The sequence below is a fragment of the Lepisosteus platostomus genome, chromosome 2 (genome assembly GCF_059453375.1).
Source record: "Lepisosteus platostomus isolate fLepPlt1 chromosome 2, fLepPlt1.hap1, whole genome shotgun sequence".
NCBI lineage: Eukaryota > Metazoa > Chordata > Actinopteri > Semionotiformes > Lepisosteidae > Lepisosteus > Lepisosteus platostomus.
Genome location: NC_142612.1, coordinates 79,472,400 through 79,492,877, shown reverse-complemented (window position 1 = coordinate 79,492,877; position 20,478 = coordinate 79,472,400). Strand labels below are relative to the sequence as shown.

General features: G+C 43.0%; 1 protein-coding gene across 5 annotated transcripts in view; it reads right to left on the bottom strand.

Annotated features, from left to right (window-relative positions):
* Positions 1-8,540: 8,540 nt before the first annotated feature.
* The window catches only part of tbl1xr1a (TBL1X/Y related 1a), a 61,210-nt gene continuing 49,272 nt past the window's right edge, over positions 8,541-20,478 (bottom strand). For 4 of the 5 annotated variants that reach the window (XM_088621656.1, XM_088621658.1, XM_088621659.1 and 1 more), the window contains exons 4-17: positions 16,101-16,203; positions 15,405-15,550; positions 14,861-15,098; positions 14,490-14,622; positions 13,955-14,096; positions 13,560-13,623; positions 13,377-13,474; positions 12,927-12,987; positions 12,564-12,685; positions 12,404-12,478; positions 12,166-12,293; positions 11,810-11,975; positions 11,409-11,510; positions 8,541-11,137 (exon numbers count right to left, since the gene is read on the bottom strand). In XM_088621656.1, the coding sequence (XP_088477782.1) occupies positions 11,111-11,137; positions 11,409-11,510; positions 11,810-11,975; positions 12,166-12,293; positions 12,404-12,478; positions 12,564-12,685; positions 12,927-12,987; positions 13,377-13,474; positions 13,560-13,623; positions 13,955-14,096; positions 14,490-14,622; positions 14,861-15,098; positions 15,405-15,550; positions 16,101-16,158 (1,560 nt within the window). In that variant the 5' untranslated portion in view covers positions 16,159-16,203 and the 3' untranslated portion in view covers positions 8,541-11,110. Of the gene's footprint in view, positions 11,138-11,408; positions 11,511-11,809; positions 11,976-12,165; positions 12,294-12,403; positions 12,479-12,563; positions 12,686-12,926; positions 12,988-13,376; positions 13,475-13,559; positions 13,624-13,954; positions 14,097-14,489; positions 14,623-14,860; positions 15,099-15,404; positions 15,551-16,100; positions 16,204-19,159; positions 19,183-20,478 lie in introns of those variants that run through there. The other variant, XM_088621657.1, reaches the window with a different exon arrangement.

Sequence of the window (20,478 nt, the reverse complement as noted above, 5' to 3'; positions counted from 1 at the left end):
TGGTTTTACTCATTCAGGCAGCCTTCCTTCTCAAGCTTTGTTTGTCTTAATCAGAGGAAAGAAAGCTGGCAGAATGGTGCCAAAATCCAACAGGCACTTCAAATGCTATCCCACAACTCAGGACAGCGAAAGCAACATAAGTGTCATTCTATTTTCCTTTAGAGGGAGGAAAAAACAAATATGTACAAGCATTTCTGACTTCCAAGTTCCATGTCAGTGAGCAGTCTCAGTCTACCCAGACAATAAAAATGTTCTAACAAGGAAGGAACTGTAGACGAGGCTTGATAGACCAGCACTTTCTGACACTTTTTTCTTGCTTATACCTCTCCGAAGTTGGGGTGTTCCCCAGACATGCTGCAGCTGCCTTGTACAATGCCATCATGGGAGCTCCAGTGAACATATTTAGAAAAACAATCCTCACCACAACAGTGCGTGTAATAATAAGAAGCCACTGTTCTTTTTATCTCTTCAGTTTTTACAAAAACACAGCAAATCAAGCAGAGCACTTAAATTCTATTAATATATCTGTACTCCTTGGGTGGATGTGAGTTATACAAAACCTCTCCAATCTAAATCTCACACCTTTCCAGGCATAGATAGAGGGCAGTCTACGTTTGTCTAAGAGGCTACCTCACCAAATGTTATCTCACGTTGATTGTGCAGTTTTAAGGTGTTTCCTGGCAACACTTTAGCCCCCTGTTGTTTTGATTTTGATAAAGTCGCACTTTAGGTCAGAAGTGCGCTCAGAACTCTGTGGGAAAGGAAGAAAGAGAGGATAAATTCCAATTATATCACGAAAACACATGAAGAGGATGAAGTAAGGTGTGAATTATAAGTTAACCATTTCTTTGACAGACCGCCGATCCGGAATCAGTGGTATGTTGTGCCAGGTTTCTTCACATCAGACATTCTGGTGACCCAGAGCTGCTTCATGTGTTTCCTGCCCATTTCTTGAACACCGCTGTGCTCTGTGGATGGGCTCCGTGGCCACTAGAATCGCCGATCAGCCACGTGACAGAGACCCTCCTGCCTCTGGCATTGCAGCCCCCTCTGGCCAGCTGTGCTGTTGCTGCAGAGGCTTCATCCCGCGAGAGGGCCCGATCTTATACCGAACCGCTGTTAGCTCCCTTCAAATCATTTTTCGGCAGTACACAATTCAAGAATGACAGTGACATTGTAGGACCCCGGCTCTGGGTGAATTCTCCGATTCGCCTTCCAGAGGGACCCACCTGCACAGTTAATCCAGGGTTCTCTCCTCCTCTCAGGAGTGTTTTACAGACAAGTCCGCCTTCCACCTGTAAGCAGCAGCCAGCACTAGGCTAAAGGCAATATCTCACAGCCTATTTCATCTGACTTGAAAAAAGCTTTAAAAAACAATAGCAAGTAAACAAGAGAACCGGAATTATGCCAATCCAGTGGTAATTAAAAATATTTCGCTGCCCAGTAATTTTTTGACCACATGCCAACTGTCAAAGTGGGTTAATATTTATGCTTTTCTATAATCCAAGTCCAAATCCTCAGCAGCTGTGGATATAATTTGTCTGGAATGCTGAGCAGCACTTGGGAATGCTTTCCGATGACCTTTTGGCAGGAAGTGATAGTGGGAGTGGAGAGTTAATGGTCAGGAATGACGTCGGCACACTCCCTGCTGAATGTCTGTGCATCTGTGCAGAAGTTTTTAGATCACTGTGATCACTTGTTAGTTTTAAAAACTGTTGCTTGTTCTCTCTGTGCTCTTCTAAATGTGCAATGGGTAAAGTCGCAGGTTTTGCAGAAAATTATGCAGCAGTATCAGTACTCGTTCTGACTGGCAGGGTGAACTGAGATCTTTATTGATATAATTTTTGTGACAGTTTTATTGCTGGTGAAGGGTTCTGCAGTAGCACATGCATTTTGGAAAGAGGTTAAGTACATTGGACTTGAAGCCAGTACAATTAATACTGCAGTAAGTCAAGACAACAGAACAATTAGTCAGAAGTCATGGTGTGGACATAGTACAGGAGAAGATCTGGGAGAGAACCTTCAAAGTGAATGAAAGATCAGTGCTGTTTGCAGGAGGCTTTAATTAAACTACATTAGTACTGCATGCATGTCGGCTGATACTGACAGAAGGATAAAGACAATTGAAACATTATATTGAATTGAATTTTATAATACAAATTTGGTTGGATAGAAATTGGTTTGTCTTTTTTATTGAATCATTACATGTTTTAAATAATAATGGTTATTAAAGCTGTTAGCCTGGAGTTCAAATACTTACATTTGCAAAATTAAGATTTGCAAGTCCAGGAAAGAAATTAGCTCCAGACTTTGCCTGTTTGTCTCTGACCCCTTTCTTATCTTTAATCATGACTTTGAATCGTGACCAGGGAGTGTTGTAGCTGATTGCCAGTGGAGCAGCAGGCTCGTGCTTCACAGCAACCAGCTCACGTCGATCTGTACAATTTTGTATCTGAACTATAAGAAAACTCTGCATGAATATACCCGTGGCTCTGTGGTCTGTGGACGCTGGGTTTCAACCTCTCTGGCTGGGACGCACACTCAGAACCTGAACCTCACTCAGAACCTGCACACTGTGCCATCGGTTCGGGTGACTGGGCTCTGCTGCTAGAAGGGACCAAGTTTGGGAGTGCGTTGTTAAAAATGGGATCTTAGGTGGCGTCAAAAACTTGTCATTGAGCACATTACAGCAGCACTGCCATTAAATCTGACCCCTCTGTCTTTCTGAAAGCTCTGAGAGCAAGCAGGGTTGATTTCATGTACGGCTGTTTGGAGCGTGTTTTGACTGAGCTCGTTGCTTATGGATCTGAACACACACTGTATCTGAGTGTGGTGCACACCGCCTTACCTAAAGTGTTATCATCTCCGCCTGTGCATCTATCTATCATCACTGTCCACAGGTAAAATGGGTTTAGCAACACAGATCAGCACCTTAGTGCTAAAAAATGCCTATATATCTTTACATTTTGACACTGAAACATTTGAAGTATTGGCAAATACAATTGTTACACGTAAAACACATTCTGTAATCAAGAATGGAGCTGTCATTAAATACCCATTACATTTTTAAAAAACTGAAATTTTCATTGAAATTTCAGAAAATTTCAGAGGAATTTTAATTATAAAGAATAGTTTTATGGCGTTTTTTTGTCACTGTACTCCACTCAAGGTAGTCCCTGGTATCCAGAATGATTCGCTAAATGAACTCATTAGTGCAAAATGCTGCAGAGCTCTTTGTGAGTGTTACTGTTCAGTTGCCTCTGGCTGAATAATTTATTTTGAAGTTTGAACCAGTGTAGTAGCCTGGTTACAGAATTGTCTCAAAGAATCTGCAGTAAAAAAAATTAATAAGCATCTGAAAACAAATCATGCAGTGTATCACAGCCCATTCCGTGACCTTATTTGTTGCATTATAGCAATCATTTTTAATAAAGATTTAACAGTAGGAGGAGAATACCATTAATTCCTCATCTGAAGATTTTATCACATCATTATTAAAGAAAGGCAACAGTAATCTAATCCTTTAAATTGTTTGAGAAAAAGAGTATAAAGACTGTAGAAACAAGATCTGACACCTTTAATGGAATACATCAGCATTTTTTAATTTGCTTTGCTGTACATAATTTGTTTTTCCCTTTTACTCTTCTGTTGTAGCTGATGTTTTGGTGAACACAATGCACAGTGTGTGAGGTGTTACACAAAAAAAGGTGAGAACCTGTTACCTCTTTTCTTTGTAATCTCCAACATTAAAACTGTAAATTGCTGGGAGCGGTTTTTCCTGCCTCTTTAAAACTGTTTCATCTTTTCCGTCTCAGTTTGAGATTGGCTGAGACTGGGAGAGTTTTCTTGCTGGATCACAAGCTGTGTCAGTGGCAAAACATTCTGTCATCCATGATTACAAAACTGAAATTTAATGATTGCTAAAAACTCTAAGCCAAGAGCTCCCTATGTAGTGGAGAGCCCCAGGTACGGTAATTCTGGGTAGGTTCCTAGCAGCTCTGCAGTGTGTTCGGTGCGCCGTGTGCCCGTTGGCAGATTGGCTCAAGCTCTCGTGTTGGAGGTTGTAGACCACTTGGGGAAACTCCTTCTGCAGCTGCGAAGGCAGGGCTCAGCTGTCCTTTCTCTGTAACATTCTGTCCATTTAAACCTTGTGTGTAACACAGAAGCATCCTTTTGTTTCTCGGCATATTTAATTGAAGGGTACAAAAAAAACAATGTGCTAAATTCAGCCTGCTCCAAAACAGCGGTTGTTAATCTTGGACCGTGGAGCCCAGAGGGGTCGCATCATGATCTTAGGGGGTCATGTGAATTGTGTCTTTGAATAAATGAATCAGTGTAATACTACAATACATTTTGAGATAAGTGCAATGAAGAGTACTTGTGAAAAACAGCACCACAGTTTTCGTTTTTCGAACCAGTTTTGCTGTCCTGTTCCCAGATGCGCTACCGCTGAAAAGCATCTGCTTGTGCTGGACTCGTTTGTACGAAACCATTTTATTGATTGACAGAAATGTGTGGGTATCGGCACTGACGGCGCTTAGCTAATAACTATTCAGATGCAAAATGGTTTGCCCTTTTAACCTACTCAGCAGACATTTTCGGTTTGCAAATAACCTGAATGCAGCACTTTCATGGGGAAAAAAACTTCAATCTCTTCACACTCTTCAATCTTTCCGACAAAGTTCAGTGGTGGGTCAGACAACATGCATTACGGCAAACACGCCTGGGAAATACACGTGAGAATGTGTGCCAAAAGCTGATTTAAAGACCGCTAGCGGGGCACATTTGGATGCACTGAAAAGACAGTTTTGCGAGCATTTTCCCGAAAACATGGTGGTCTCCACCACAGACGGATGGATCAGAAATCCATGTTCGGAGAGAGCTAGCACAGGATTACCGCCTGAATGTGAAGAATCATTGGTTGGTCTCACAAGGGATTTGGCTCTGAAGCAGATGTTCGCGGAGTCTGGCTGCTTGTTTGGATCTCAGTGCGAGGAGAACGCCAAGGCCTGAGTAACAAGACCTTGAAAACAAAGCCCCCCGTTCGCTTCAGCCTCTCTTTGTGAGTCAGGCTATCCAGCGCCAAAGCGCATGAAGAACAAATACAGAGATCCTTTCAGGGTCGGAGGTGAGCTGTGTCTTTGACTCAGCCCAACAAATCCCCAGCATAGTCGTCCTCTCTGCCTCTAGGCAAGTGCAGCTATCTCGTTGAGTGAGGGGGTCGCACTCACAGAAAAGGTTACGAACAACAGCTCTAAAATGTATATGTGTTAAGAGAAAGAATACTAATGGGCTCTGCCCATTATATGTTAATTGCATGAATATAATTAGCTCTGGCCTTTTGTCATCATTCATTCTGGAGGCTGGACTCCACGTAGGTTAGATGTCTGATCCCATTGAGTTTCACAATGCTGGGAGGCAGGATTGTCTGAGCAGAATTCTAATTGCACCTTTTACATGCAGTAAACCACTGGCGCTCATCAGCAGAGCATAGCTAACTTTGACCAGTGAAAGTGGCCTATACAAGTATCTGACAAGGAGCTTCTTTCAGGGTTATGGGGTCACAGCAGTTGCTATGAATAATGAGAATCAATATTAAGGAAGTTTACAGATGAGGTCATTTGTCCATTCACAGGGCATGGACAAGAGTTTCTCCCTTTCTAGTTAATATTCATCATCAATTTTATTTTCCAGATGTAAGTTTCCTCTTACATCACCATATCCCTGAAACGTCTCGTTTAAGATGTACTGTATATATACATACACGAAGGAACCTCCAAATTAGGCATATGCGTATATTGAGCTGTAACTACAAGAGGATTTTGCATGAAAACCCAGGTGTATTTTGGTGCACCAAAACCTGAAGACTTCCATGACTTTCAGTCATGTTGTATGAATAAATAGGACTGAAGTAGCTCGAGTAGGGAGCTGCGTCAGCATGCGTAGGCTGCAAAGGAACAAGTAAAGGTTTATTCCTGCTGAAAAGAAAGACAATGTTTCAGCTGTGGAGCCTTCTTTGGCTCGTTAACACTCACACCCGAAGAAGGCTCCACAGCTGAAACATGGTATTTTTCTTCTCCATTCAGCATGCAGTAAACCTTTACTTTTTCCTAAGTAGAACGCACTCTAGTAACCAGTGTTGACTGCCTTTCACTCCAGCTGAGCCCTCATTTACTTAATTAAAACTCTTCATTGAACCAATTATTTGCTTAATGAGGCATTTGTCATCCTATAAAGCTTCTTAAAAGTTTGTTTCATATTGTATTTACTTACAAACTCTAAATGTTAACTAGAGTACATTTGTTAGAATAGTAAAAAAGATATAGATATATAAAGGTATGCATAAAGATAGATGTATAATATTATAGATGATCTGTAAGATAAGAGAATATTTATGTGGTTGTGAGCATCTCAAACAAATGCTTAAAAGAATAAAAGGTGTAAGTAATGTAATTAATTGTTGAATACAGGGATCTGTTAGTAATGAAAAACTAGAAAACACTGGACTCACCCAGTTTAACATGTTCACTGCTGGCGTGAGGAACAGCCAGTCCCTGCATTTGTAGGATAACTATTATTCTGCGCGAAAGGCGCCTTGAACACAAGCGCAAACGGAAGCAGAGCCGTTGCAGGAGATGAGCTTCTTGGTTAGGTTAGTTCCTCTTTATTAGTCGTTTTGCTGTAAGGGGCATTGTTTAGGTACGTACTTTGAACTCCGCACTCGGGAATCAAGTTGCATTGTGAAATATTCGCGTAAAAATATTTTGCATAAAACGAGTCGATACTGTAGTTTGTTTTTACTAACAACATGCGATTCCCTGACTGACCTGCTTTAAACATCATCATCATCATCATCTTACTGAAAAGACCAATCCAGTCTGGTTTTATGTGGTCAGCAGGTTGGTGGTTTAGTACCTCGGTCTTATTGTGAAACTTCTAACCCATTTTCAGGATGGGCTCCTATAGTCGTGTATTATCATCTGTTTAGGGTGCAATGGGACTTATTGGAGCTCATGGTCGGCGTGGTGCACACTCAGTATACATGTGTTATTCATGTTCTAGGTATGCAAGTGTTTTATTTCAGCTGTATGTCAAATGTATTTAGTGGGAAGGTTAAATGATTTAGAAACGGTAATAAAACATATCTTATTGCAATGGATAAAAGTGGAAGTTTGTGACTTTTTGCCCCCAGTACTGAATGGAAGCATCCTGGGCATTGTCACTCCTGTTGATCTGCACTGAGCAGGGGGTTGTCTGGAGACGGTTTCCACTTCCACTCCATGTCCAACGGTTACTTGCAGGCCTTACCCTTAAAAGGCTATCAAACTAACCGCCAAGGGCCGCTGGAAAGGGCCGGGACCGTGAAAAGGCTAAGCAGTTCTTGACATTAAAGGGCTGACCCAGCCAGCGACCTGTGGCTGAGAGGAGGAAATATATCATTTCCAGTTCATTATCCTTCAGGACAGAAGTCTCTCTCAGTCTGCGTGCGCGCTTTCAGGTCTCCCTCCCGCTCCAGCCGTCTGAAGTGCACGAAATAAAAAAAGGTTTTGACGGGGTTGTTTTTCAGTTCTGCCTGGAGACGAAAATCCCTGCTTCCTGCTCTTGATGCAGACACCTGCCCGTGGCGGCGCCTGGCGCCGATCGGTCACTCTGTCTGCGTTGTCTCTGGCCTGTTGGCTTTCTCTTGGCTCTTCTGGCTGGACAGACGCGGTCCTGCCTGCCCAACATCTCCATGGGGCGCACGAGGTCACGCAGTCTCCATCGGCAGCTGGAAATACTGGACTGTTACTGTGGATCTTGTGCAATAAAAGGTGATGTATTTTCCTGGGCTAAGCCTTTTTTAAAAGCATCCTTGTACAAGAGTCACATCTGAGAACAGCCCTCATTATCTGACACTTCCATCCCTGTTTAAATCATCCTTGAAGTGCTGTACAGCTCTGCTGCACATTTTAACAAAGCCCATTTCAGCGCATAAAGGCAAGTTATTGCAATAATGGCTTTACACTACACTTCAGAAAGCAAGCCATGTGATGAACAAGATTCCACCGGTGGTTTTCTACGAAGATCTACTCTGCTCTATTGTACTTGTAATTTTTTAATGCACAGAATATTTGCTATGCATGTTCTAGCAACTTTAGTAAACAGCGTTGTGGCCCTTTGTGAATATATGCATGTGCACTTCTGTTTACCAACCACTCACTGGATTTGCGCTAGATGGATGTAGAACACAGTGCAGGACACAGGCACTTGCTCACTGTTCCACAGTGCTGCGCCAAGACCTCAGCTGCCCCACATGCTGGCCTTTGTGAAGCAGATACACTGAATTATCTGCTGCACTGCAACACTGCGCAGCCAGGCGACCCCTGAGCGGAGACAGCTGGAACAGGAGCCCTTTCCTCCACTGTCAGTCCTCCTGTCCCACAGCTGCCAGGCACCAGTCCGGCCACGAAGTGCAGTAACGTCCCTGGAGCACAACATGAAAGGAGACTGGAAGAAGCTTCAGTGATGACACGCTGATGTTAAAAAAGAAAGCACTGAGATAATATCAAAATATATTTTATTCTGGACTTCTTTTCAGATCTGAATCAAATTACAACTGTCAGATCAATACAATGCAAAGGGAATCTGCAACAAAAAGTGATTTCTTTTAAGAGAAAACAAAGGGTGGGCGTGGGCAACTATTATGCAACGTGGAACCCAAAATCTTTAATCTTGTGTGATATTTACATGATTCAAGATAGTACGGTACACCTAATATTTTCTCTTTTGCTTCAACAGCTACAAAGAAATCATAATTATAAAAGTTTTCAGAGTACAAAACTGTCCTGGGCCTGGTTGCACACCTCATAAACGTAGGGGAGAGAACAGGGGAGGCAGACACTGAACTCCAGTGTAGAAAGCATGTTCATTTAAAAAACAAAATTATAAAATACCATTCCACTGCCATAGACTGCAAACAGAAGTGTCCAGATGATACTATCCACGTTGAAGTAGACAAAATTAAAGCACATTTCAAAATACTATTTGTATAAAATTTAAAAGACTGTAAAATTAAATGATATTCTAACAGAACACATCATAAGGCATACAAAAACAAATGTCGCAGTAGTTGTGTGCTCATTACAGTAACATGGAATGCTGCTATGTAGAAGAAGTGCATTCCGTCCCACATCTTAAAGGAAAAACCTATCTAGTAAGACCTCAGACTTGAAAGTATACATAATTATTTCAACAGAAAATACAGGGGCCATAAATGAGTATGGTGACTCAGCCTGACAGACAATTGAAGTGCTTTTTCTTCAGGCAAATATAATTAAAACACCAAGGCTAAACCCAACACTGGGACATTTAATTCAAGCAGTATTAATTCACTATGGGTGGCTCTATAGTAAGAAGGGGGGGGGAATCATAAAAGATAAACCAGGATTTTTAGGACTTTGTTCACATTCAATAAAAGGCTGTTGTTTTGCTATGACTGTCTAATGGTATTTTATAAAGGCGATCCTCAGATAAGCTTGCAATCGCATGGTAAAGACTTCATGTCCACATAATGCATATAGCACACAGTAAAGTGTGTTCATTAAAAGGTAACAATACAGGGTTTAATTTAAAAACTACCCTTACATATGAGTAGTATATAAAAGCATATCCTGTGATAACTCGGACATATATAATTACATTGTTGTTCCATGTCACAATTACCAATTACACACATTTTCCCTGCCCAACACCCAGACTTGCTTTAAGTGTCATTTTTTATTCTTCAAAAGTCAACATTACTGAGTAAAGCTTTGTTTCCACAACACTAAAGATGCAGGGTCTGATTAAAATAAAATTGGATTCCAGTTCTTACTGAGCATAATGTTTTAGAGCTGATCAAGAAGGTACAGTGCTGGCTAAGTTAAAATAAGGTTGTTAAAACAAAAGACAAAACATTTTAAGCACAAGAAAAGAATGCTACAAGTTATTTATCATAATTAAGCAAAACGTTTGGATCATGAAAATTTACTGAAAATAAAAGCTAGAGTATAAAAAAATGCAAGACCCCAACACCAGCCCAAACTGCATAAAATACTGTCGGTCATAAAAAAAGAAACTTAGAGCAAGTCTTCCCTTTTCTTCACGATGTACTGAGAGGGACCACAAACTGTGGAAGTCACCTATTCTTGTGGACATCTCTTTAAAAGTTACCAATATTATCAGTCATTAATACTGGAGTCTAGTTACTCACTGACTAGTCATCTGCAGTTTACTAATGAATGGTGCATTCTAGTAACAGCTACAGCAGTCAACCTTTGTCCAGAAAGATCGATGAACATTTTTTTTAATAATGTCGCTCTATCAATAGTGCACAATCCAACCATAATTATGGTTTTAAAGCAAAATGATGCAGATTGCATCTTCTCTAATTTTTTGTGCCCATTTTATTTTTGTAATCCTTTAAATCTGGCTGAATAAATGTCCCCTTTAAAAAAAAAACTACTGCATTTAGATGTCACCAGTAAAACCATAGCATCAAAACTACCGTTGAAGAATAAGTAAAAGTGAAACTGATCATTTTAAAACCTTGGAGTCCCCCGCAATGTTAAGAACCATAAAACAAAGTACCAAAGACATTTCTGTTTTTTCATTTAACGTCTTCTGTCCAAGGAGAAAAGAAACAGAGGAATCCAAATCATTCCTCTACTTCATGCAGCTGTAACATAAAAACAAACTGTTAAACGTTTCTAAAGGGAAAAAAAAAAAAAGAGTTCAAGGGCCGCTGGATTAAGGGAAGCCGATATGTCTGCACACACAAACTGCTCTACCCAGGAGATTTTTTTTTAAATCTCGCTGACTGGTCTGAGAAGGAAAATAAAAAGATCTTTCAGATTTTGGTACTTTGACGGTCTTCAATTGGAAACGTCCCTTTCCTTGTAATTCCGTGTGTGAGGAAACCCTTCCAGCTCCCGGAGAGCCGATCCCGAGGGCGCTCCGCTCCGGGCCGTGGTTGCTGGGCTGTAGTGGCTGGCCATGGTTCAGGTGGGACTGTAGCAGTACAGGGGGCAGGGACAGTCATTTTGGCTATGTACACATTCATAGTCGGTCCATGGCTTCCAACTTAGCAGCGTTATTTCCGCAAATCTAACACACAAACCTGCGAAAACAACAAGTATTGCATGTGTGAGGTCACGCTCCTCGTGTGCCTTCATTTTAATAAATAAAAAACGATTTTATTTCTAAAGAAATATGACTGTGCCTAGATACGCAAGCTAGCAACAGTGTCTGTCTGGATCCACAATCATTCCATATCACACTTCCTACACTGAGTACCATGCTACCGACATGAGTGAAAAGCAGGGCACTTTGCCAGCACCTGTGCTAACAGACAGGCAGCAGGTGACCCTCTGTAAATGTTGACAACTTACAGATCCGTCTGATGCGCTTGCTCCCACTTTGTCTCCTGCTGCATTCCAGCAAACTTCAAAGATGCCACCCGTCCCCCTGTAGCTATGGACTAAAGCACCCGTCTGGAAAACAGGTACAACAGAAAATTACTGGAATCCTGCCACCTGGTGCGGCAGACTGAAATGGCTCTTCACACGGTGCGCCACAGTGCTCAACCAGAATGTGCAACTTCAGAAACACCTGTCCCCACAGAGGCCCGCGAAGTATCAACACTTTGAGCACCTCTAAAAATTAAACACCTCTGCCACAGCGCGGATCTTTCGTAATGATAAATGTAAAGGATGTATTAAAATGCTGCGAATAACACAACTGGCACAGGTTTTCCAGAGAGAGTCTACGCGGCGGCAGAGCAGGAGCCTACCTGTGTGTTCCAGATGTGGACACATTTGTCGAAGGAGCCGCTGGCCAGGTACCTGCCGTCTGGGCTGAAGGCTACACTGTACACAGGCTCCTGGTGTTTGGTCAGCGTGTGGATGCAGATGCCTCTGTCTACATCCCATAACCGAACAGTAGAGTCAAACGATGCGCTGTGGGGGGAAAAAAAACACACACGAGCAAACGTTACGCTGAGAAACAAGTAGTCTTCCACTAACAGGACACACAGGCTCTGTCAACCATCTGCCCTTCGACACTCTGCAGACGGTCGGTGTTACATGAGCCCCGTCTGGGGGAAAAAGAACAGTGCAGCATGAAGCAGACAAGCTCAGTCACACAGACCTGGCTAACATAAGGCTGGCGTTTGGGTTGTTGGTTCCAGGTCCAGTCGGGCTCCATTTGATAGTGTATATTTCTTTGTTGTGCGCTTGCAAATCATGGACACAAGCATCCTGCTTCATACTCCATATCTTAAAAGAAAATAGAAAAAGCAAGATCTCCATCATGTACAACATAACACGCATAAGGCATGACCAACTTCTAAACAAAAGCGATAGGAGGAAAAACTCCTTCAGTTTACCTTCAAAGTCATGTCATCAGAACAGGATGCCAGTAAATTGCCAGTAGGATCCCACTTGATTGCATTTACTTCATTCTGGAAATGAAAGAAATGAACACTGAAGCCTGTCCTTGACAGCTCCCACTGCAGAGCACACAAAAGGAAATGACAGGATGCTCACTGTGTGCCCTTGGAATGTCTTGATGGGTCTGTCTTGTCCAAGCTTGCAGACATGGATGCACATATCTGTACTGCATGACGCAAAGGTGTTGTTGCTCTGCCAGTCCACATCTAGTGCAGGAGCTGTAAGGCAAACAAGCAGTAAGTCTTCAGGTTATCCAGCATGGAGGACGGAACTGTTACTGTGGGCACTCCGACTGAAACTTTATAACATCCCGCATTTAACAGGTAAGCAAAAGAATATCATTTATTTCATGCATTTACAGCATATACACATAGAAATATTTATATAGACCCCTTTAAAAATGCACAATTACACTGAAGTGCAGTTTTACACTTCGCAGCCAGGAGTCCTGCAGCTCACCTGAATGAAAGGGAAACTGCTGTTTTGCCTCTCCTGTGTGCGCATCCCAGATGATTGTAGTCTGTGAGGGGAGAAAAAGCAAGAAGTGCAGCTGATTGAATCTTTCTCAACATCCCTCGTCCGCGTAGTGATGCCCCTGACCAGTAGGAGTCAGACCTCTGCTCTGGGGAAAGTACCAGTATAAACATACTGGAAAACATGCCCACACAATAGGGACATGAGCTGCGTAACACCCAAAGCACACAGAATGGAACAAATCTAGCACTTCTCTGCCAAAGCACTAGGCTTGTAGCAAGTGCCCAGTCCCCAGCAGAAACCACGTGTGTTTCAAGGACCAAGGGCCACGACAGACTAAGTGTTGGCAGTGTTGCAGACGATCACTTCTGTGCATTTTAGTGTAGAAGTATTTTAAATTCTGTCAGTAAAAATAAATATAATAAATTATCTTACCTTATCAACGCCGGCGCTTAGGATGAAGTTTCCTTTTTTATTCCATTTTAAAGCAAAAATAGGACCTTTGTGCTGACCCAGGGTACTGGCAAGATTACCTGGAAATTCAAAATAATTTCAGCTGGTGTTCGTGCAGAAAACATTTGTTTCGTATTACTTTACAAAATGTAAGGGGGAACACACCATCTTTTGTCCATATTCTGGCAAATCCATCATAAGAGCCCGTTGCCAGCAGTGTACCTTCACTCTGTGGTCAGAAGAAGATAGGTCAGTGAGGTGGCACTCCAACAGACAAAAAAAGGACAATGAGAAACGCACTTCGGCATGCGACGTGCACACGGAGCATCCCAGCGCAGGAATCTCCCAGATTAATCTGGGATTCTGGAGTCTAAACGACAGTTCCCTCAGCACTTACGTTGAAAGCACCAGAGACCTAAATGGGTACGCTTAAAAAAAGCGACGTTTATCAAGCCACACCCCTGTACGCTGATTCACGAGAGAACTGGCTTCACATATTAATACCTTAACCGAAACGGCACCAGTGATGGGAAAGGGCTGCGCGCTGGCACGGCACTCACATTCCAGTCTAGCGACGTGACGTCCTTGTTGCTGGGCACGTCCTGCCCCCCCTCGCGTATGCAGTGGCGCAGGACGAGCTGGGTGGAGCTGCCGGTGCTGTTCTCGCTCAGGTTCCAGATGCGCGCCGTCGAGTCGCCGGACCTGGGGACGCGCGCGCGTCGACACACGTCAGCGGGCCTGCAGCACGCAGCTGGCTGGACCAAAGCCATGATGCGCCCCCATCCGAGATGGAGCTTGGCTAAGTGATCCCCCCCACCCCCCCATGATCACTTTATTCCGAGTTGTTTTCATATCCAAAAAGATTATTTTGTCTTTGATTTCACATCATGGTGCTGTAACTGCAATACTGAAGCTCACCCTGATGGTGGCAGTGTTGCACCACATATTAGCACACTAGCGCGGTCTCACTTGAAGCCGATTACAGATGCTACACACTTTTTTTTTTTCAGGACTGTAGTTGCAAACCTGGGAGAGAAAAATCAAAGAATGCCAAAATCACTGCGGGCTCAAGTACGTTCAGCCTGGAAAACCTACCCAGAAGCCAGGAGGTCGCTGACTGGGTTCCAGGCACAGATGAAAACCTCTGACTCATGGCCTCGCAAAACCATGGCCTTGTTCTGGGGAATTTCCACATCACCATCCACCTCCATCATATCGGCATGGTTGTCTGGAAAACCGCAGTAAGAACAGTGAGCTCCCTGAGGAAATCGGGATGGCATTGTGTGAAGCCTTATGAAGCCGCAGAACTACTTCAGCTGCAACATACAGCAAGCACCTGTTGCCATGTTTGAAATGCTTGTAAGAATCCCATGTGGCTACTGGTGTGCCAACAGGCCAAGCCAACCAGCTGCAGATGGGCCTTGGCGTGCTGGCCCTTCAGAGCTCCACACAGCTGGCGTACTCACTGGGCAAGGCGTGGGCTCCGTTCTCTTCCCCGTTGGCGGTGTTTTCGCCATTCTTCGCCACCCCCTGCTGGTTGGCTGTCGCCGAGGCGGCGGCCGCGGCGGCGGCGGCGGCGGCGGCGGCCTGCTGCTGGGCAAGCTTGTCCCTGTAAGCCTGCTGCCGGGTCTGCACCACGTCGGGCATGACGGCGTCTATCAGAGACAGCGACTCGATCGGCCGGCCATCGAAGAGAGTGCCGTCCTGGGGAACAAACCGCAGGCCGTCAGCCCTCCCCCTTCCGCAGTTCCCAGAAGCCACTCGGCTGCAGCGCCGGAGGGACACCTCAACCTGATCTCCCTGCTTTTAAGACTTTTAAATACTTCTGAGGTCAAGCAGAACAAAAGGAACGTGAGCACGAGCAAACTCCACCTCGTCTTTCCAGATGAAGATGATAAAAATGTCCCTCAGCCTAGACCCTAAGTGTCTGTGCGTTTTCCGATCTGCATGGCAGGACACGAACACGCGAGCCGAGGTCAAGCTGACCCGGCTGGAGGACAGGAGCCTCACCTCGTTGATGCTGACTTCTGCTTCCACATACTGCAGGCCTTTCTGAATGATCGAAATAAGAGCAGCAGGGGGCACCAGGGCGCCGTTAATGTTGGACTGGCTGATGTGGCTCTCTATGCCAAAGGTGAATGCTGAATGAGAAAACCCTGCCAGAGGCACCAGAACATAATTAGTGTTGAATCACAGTTACCTGTTCACAGACAAATAGAGCTCTTGGCCATCTTTATTTCTGCTCGAATGTAGCTTTGGTTGCACACAAGTATTTGGTTAAAACGAAAATGAAAATCTGTGTCCCTCATGATAGAACAAAAGGTCATGACGAAATCTGCGATGGAATTGAACTATTTTTGTGTTGATATCTTAACTTTTCGTAGCCCCCAGCCAACAGTACAGAACCAAAAAGGGTTTTCTGCTTCCTGGGTGCGGATGTCAACATCAGCAGACAATGAGCTGCTTCATCAGACAGTAAAAGACAAGGGACAGCTCACAAGTCACCTTCAATATTGTAGCCAGTTCATTATGGTTAGAAATTCTAATTGAAAGAAATGGCATGCATATAAAGTCTGATAAAAAGTCATGAGCACTCTAAAATAACTGTCAGCGTTAGCAAACATGGAATCTAATAAAGTCCATCATTTCCCTGCGCAGATTTTCAGTGTTTCTCTAGAAAATGAAACCCAGTCGTGGTGGGCCTACCTGACTCCTGTAGGTATCTGTACACCAAGAAATTGACCTCATCACTGCTTATGCTCATCTTTACTCCTGGTTAAACCATGAGGTCAGCACACAGGTCCCTGGCCTGCAGGCAGAGAAACCACTGTATCAGATACATCCCATGAATGGACAGCGGCAGGTTCTAGATATGATGTACAAAACATTATTCAAAAATTAATTATACAATTTCTTACTAATTAAAAAAAGTACTTGAGTCCCTCCTGTTTTGTAAATTGTGTTGCAATGTAAAAAAAACCTTCTATATTACGTTTTCATTTTGTAGCTTGCAAACATTAATTTTCACAAATGTACAAAGGTGGCAGACACATTAAATACTTCCTGCTTAAGTTACTTTTCAGAGTACACAAAGCCACTGTCAGAAGTGGACAACCAAGTAACAACTCTTCAAAAGCAAAACTGCAGCACCCACTGCCACTAGAACGTCGTGGCAGAATATCAGTTAAAAATCCATGTATTAAGTATTATCAAGTTGTTTCTGTGGATAAGAAATTCATCCAGCATTAATTGTTTTTACCCCTTAATCTTCAAAGTATGAACACTGATGCTTGTGGTCAATTCTAAAAACGGTGATTATCCCTAGTACAGTAAGCAAGCTAAAAACGTGCAACAACGCACAGAGGACCTGTGCTGGGGGAGTTCGTGCCACAAGGATGGAGTTTCCCTTCAGCTGCTATGGACACACCTTCACTGTAGCGATAATCTCTTCACAAGAACAAGAAACAGGGATGAAAATGCACTGGTGTTCAGAAATTGAAGGATGGGTGGGTGTACTTGACCTGACTTAGTGCCACAAACAAACCCTAAAACACATAAAACAACAGCAGGTGTTTTAGCCATTGTGATGACCGTACTTATCTATGCACAAATGCCTTTCCGAACAAGCATTTGAGCCAATTACCAGTTCTTGCATGAGATCAGGTAGAAGTTAAGCGTCATGTTGTATCACATTATTTCAAGCTGTCACACTTCATGCTTTCAAATGCTTACAGCAAGATAGCAAGCAGACCACCATTAAGATTAATCCACTTGTTCTGAGAAAAAGCAAAAAACAGCAGTTTTAAGTTCACTTTTCTAAGACAGAAATAGAAAAAAGATATATGAGCATAACAAAGATTGCAGATAAAAACAGGGTATACATCCCATTTTGCTCATGTGGCGGCTTAGTAGTGGAGTGTTAAACTTTGTCCAGCTATTTCTGGAATGAACGCAGAGTTTGGTCCTCTGCCACTTGACCAGGAACTCTGTTCAAGACATGTACAACACTGTGTGTAAAGAAGCCTGTCCTGTATTTATACCCCGCATTGTCCGTTTTAGTAGTAAAATCATGGTTAATCCAATTTCAGACAAACGGCACATCAGGAAACAGAGATCAGCATGATATTACACAACTATAAAGAAGAAAGCAGTCAAGCTCCTACAGGTGTTTCATCGAGATATTTCAGTAAACCTCCTATTACAAACCGGAAGCACTGTTCTGTAGCTCCCGGGAGCACGCTGTGCGTCTCTCTCATGTTTGTCAGGTGGTTTCTAAACAAGGGCCGACTGTTGTCCTATGAGGCTGATGCAGCTCCAGAGGCACGGACTTCTCCCTGCTAATGGCACTGCCTGCACAGCCCTTCAGGCGCTTGGGCAGCAAAAGGCTTTTAAAAACTGGAACAAGACAATGGGCCTCAGAATCACTACAAACGGTTACATCAGTGGAAAAAGTGCTGCTGGAAATTAGCAGAAACCCAAACTTGTTTCCCTTTTTCTGCAAAAAATACACAGCTGATAAAATAAAAAAAAAAAGCTCAAGGGAATTCTAAATGTTACAGTGATGAGATTAAGTGCTATCTATAATTAGACATTAAGCTTCCTATAAATAATTTGACTTTTTAATACTCTATTATATTCCGAAGACATCTCTGCCATTAGAACCACTGCTCGACAGACAGATTGTGCATTAAATGACGGATGTGGTGCTGTAGCCGACGCAAACGTCTTCCTGCCAGGCTTATAATGAGCGTGACTTGTAGTTGTCACAGGATATTCACAGGTAACTTTTAGTACCTGAGCAACAGAATCACTCAGCAAAATACACTTCCGGAAAATGACGCATGATGTGCAAAATATGACACTGATTATAAAAGGACTGTCTGCTTGTATCAGACATCACCCATTCATGTTATTTTTCAGAAGCGCACAGACACAGATCCCATACACCACAGAAGAATCTGAATCACCAAACAGTTCTGCCAAAGACAGAAAGGATTTTTTTGTCTCTACCAGGTGGTCCAGTAACAACTAAAAATATTAACCAAAAGGTCATTTGATCCTAAAAAATAAACATTCTAGATAAATGATTTTAAAAATGCGCTCATTAACATACTTCTGTCAAAACAAAACCGTATTAAGAGCCCCACATTTCAGAATCAACTCGGGTACCTGAATCAGTGCATTTTACCTCCACGTACACTTGCAAAGTCCCCTTCAGCGTGGTGTTTATCCTTATCCTACTGACCACATTCCTCAGTTAAGAGTGCTGTTCCGTTCAAAAGGGGAAATTACTTTCTATATCTGCTGATATATGTGCTTATAAGCCTTCAAGCACTGCAATGTTGTGGCTTTACAATGATGCGCCTACTGTCTAATTTATAGTATATTACAGAATCAAAGACTACCTTGCCTAACAGTAGCCATGTGGCCACTTTTTATTTGTTTGCTCAGGAACTGCCCTTTTAGTTAATGTCGTAGTGCATTAAGAAATGACTGGTTTTTAATTCACGTCTGGCAAAACATCCCACAGGACATGAGCTGAAAAAGACATTGTTAAGAGAGCAGCTATGTTAGAGCTCTAAGCTTCTGGCTGGAGAGAGTGCAATTAATCTGTTTACGAACAGCCCTATAGAAGATGATGCAATGGCATCCACAGAGCCCAACTGTCAACAGCAAACATTCCCGGCAGATTAACTTGATTTGGGACCATTATTCAGTTATACATCATGTATATTGTATATAAACGTACTGATAAGCCCACTAACCTTATCTGAACGATCAGAAAAGACAAGGAAAGCATCGAGCAGAACAGACATCTTCTACAGGATTAGAAGGGGAAGGAAGATTAGCAACAGGAAGAGACCAAATTAATTTCGTAATTATACATGGTTTTTAGCTGCCTTTAACAGCACTTCATTCAAAAACGCACAAATTAAAAATGAAACTTGTGACGTAGCATTTTTGACGAATGCATCTCCAAAGTCAATCCAGTACTACCTGTACCTGTGATATTCATCAGATATATGTGCTAGTAATCTATTCCATTTGTAGAATTTTGCCATTTAACCCTTTTAATTTAATTTAAACTGGCTTCACAGACAACAGAACACTTGCAAAACAAATCTTATCATAACAAACACTTAAAACAAAAAAAAAGTTAAAAGATAACTAGGAAACAAAATAAGGCAAGTGCCTTTATGATTAATGTGAAATACAAAGTTGAACACTAGAACTGGTGTTACGGTGATACACCAAGAATTTAGGGATATGATTAGGGTGCAGACGAAACAGACAACCCCCAGCAACGAGGTTGCAAGAACAGTCCTTACTGATATCTGGACATATGGACAAGGGCCACAGGGCCCTTTCCCAAAGAAACTCGGGATGAAGGGGGAATGTCTGTGTGATCAACACCCACACACAGCTCTAGAGGCCCATGTGTGGACTCCAGAGCCAGACAGCAGGGGAACTGTTCAGACAGCTTGCCTTGCTCACCAAGAGATAAGATCACTTTATTGGCCATATACAATTTCTTGCATTTGGAATTTGTCTTTTCACAGACCCCAGCTTGCTCTCCATGAGACACACAGACAGGGAGAGAAGCTGGGGGTCAGAGCGCAGGGTCAGTCATTTATACAGCACCCCTGGAACAGTTGGGGTTAAGGGCCTTGCTCAGGGGCCCAACAGAGTAGGATTCCTCTGCCGGCCGCAGGATTTGAACCAGCAACCTTCCAGCCACAGGCGCAGATCCTGAGCCCCAGAGCCACCGCTCCGCCCCAGAGGAGGTCATTCTGCTCGTCCAGCCTGTTTTGGTAGCCAGCAGTTAACTGATCCAAGGATCTCATGCAGCCGTTTCTTGAAAGAAACCAGGTTATCAGCTTGAATTGCACTGCTGGGCAACTTGTTTCAGACTCCCAAGACTCTGGCTGAAGAAGGTCCATCTGCTCTTGGTTTTAAATGCACTTCCAAGTAGTTTTCTCTAGTACCCCCGGGTTCGAGTTTCAGTCTTCATTCCAAAAAAAATGTCCTAACTTTCAATAGGAACTCCATTCAGAAGTAATAGCAATGTACGTAACTACCAAAC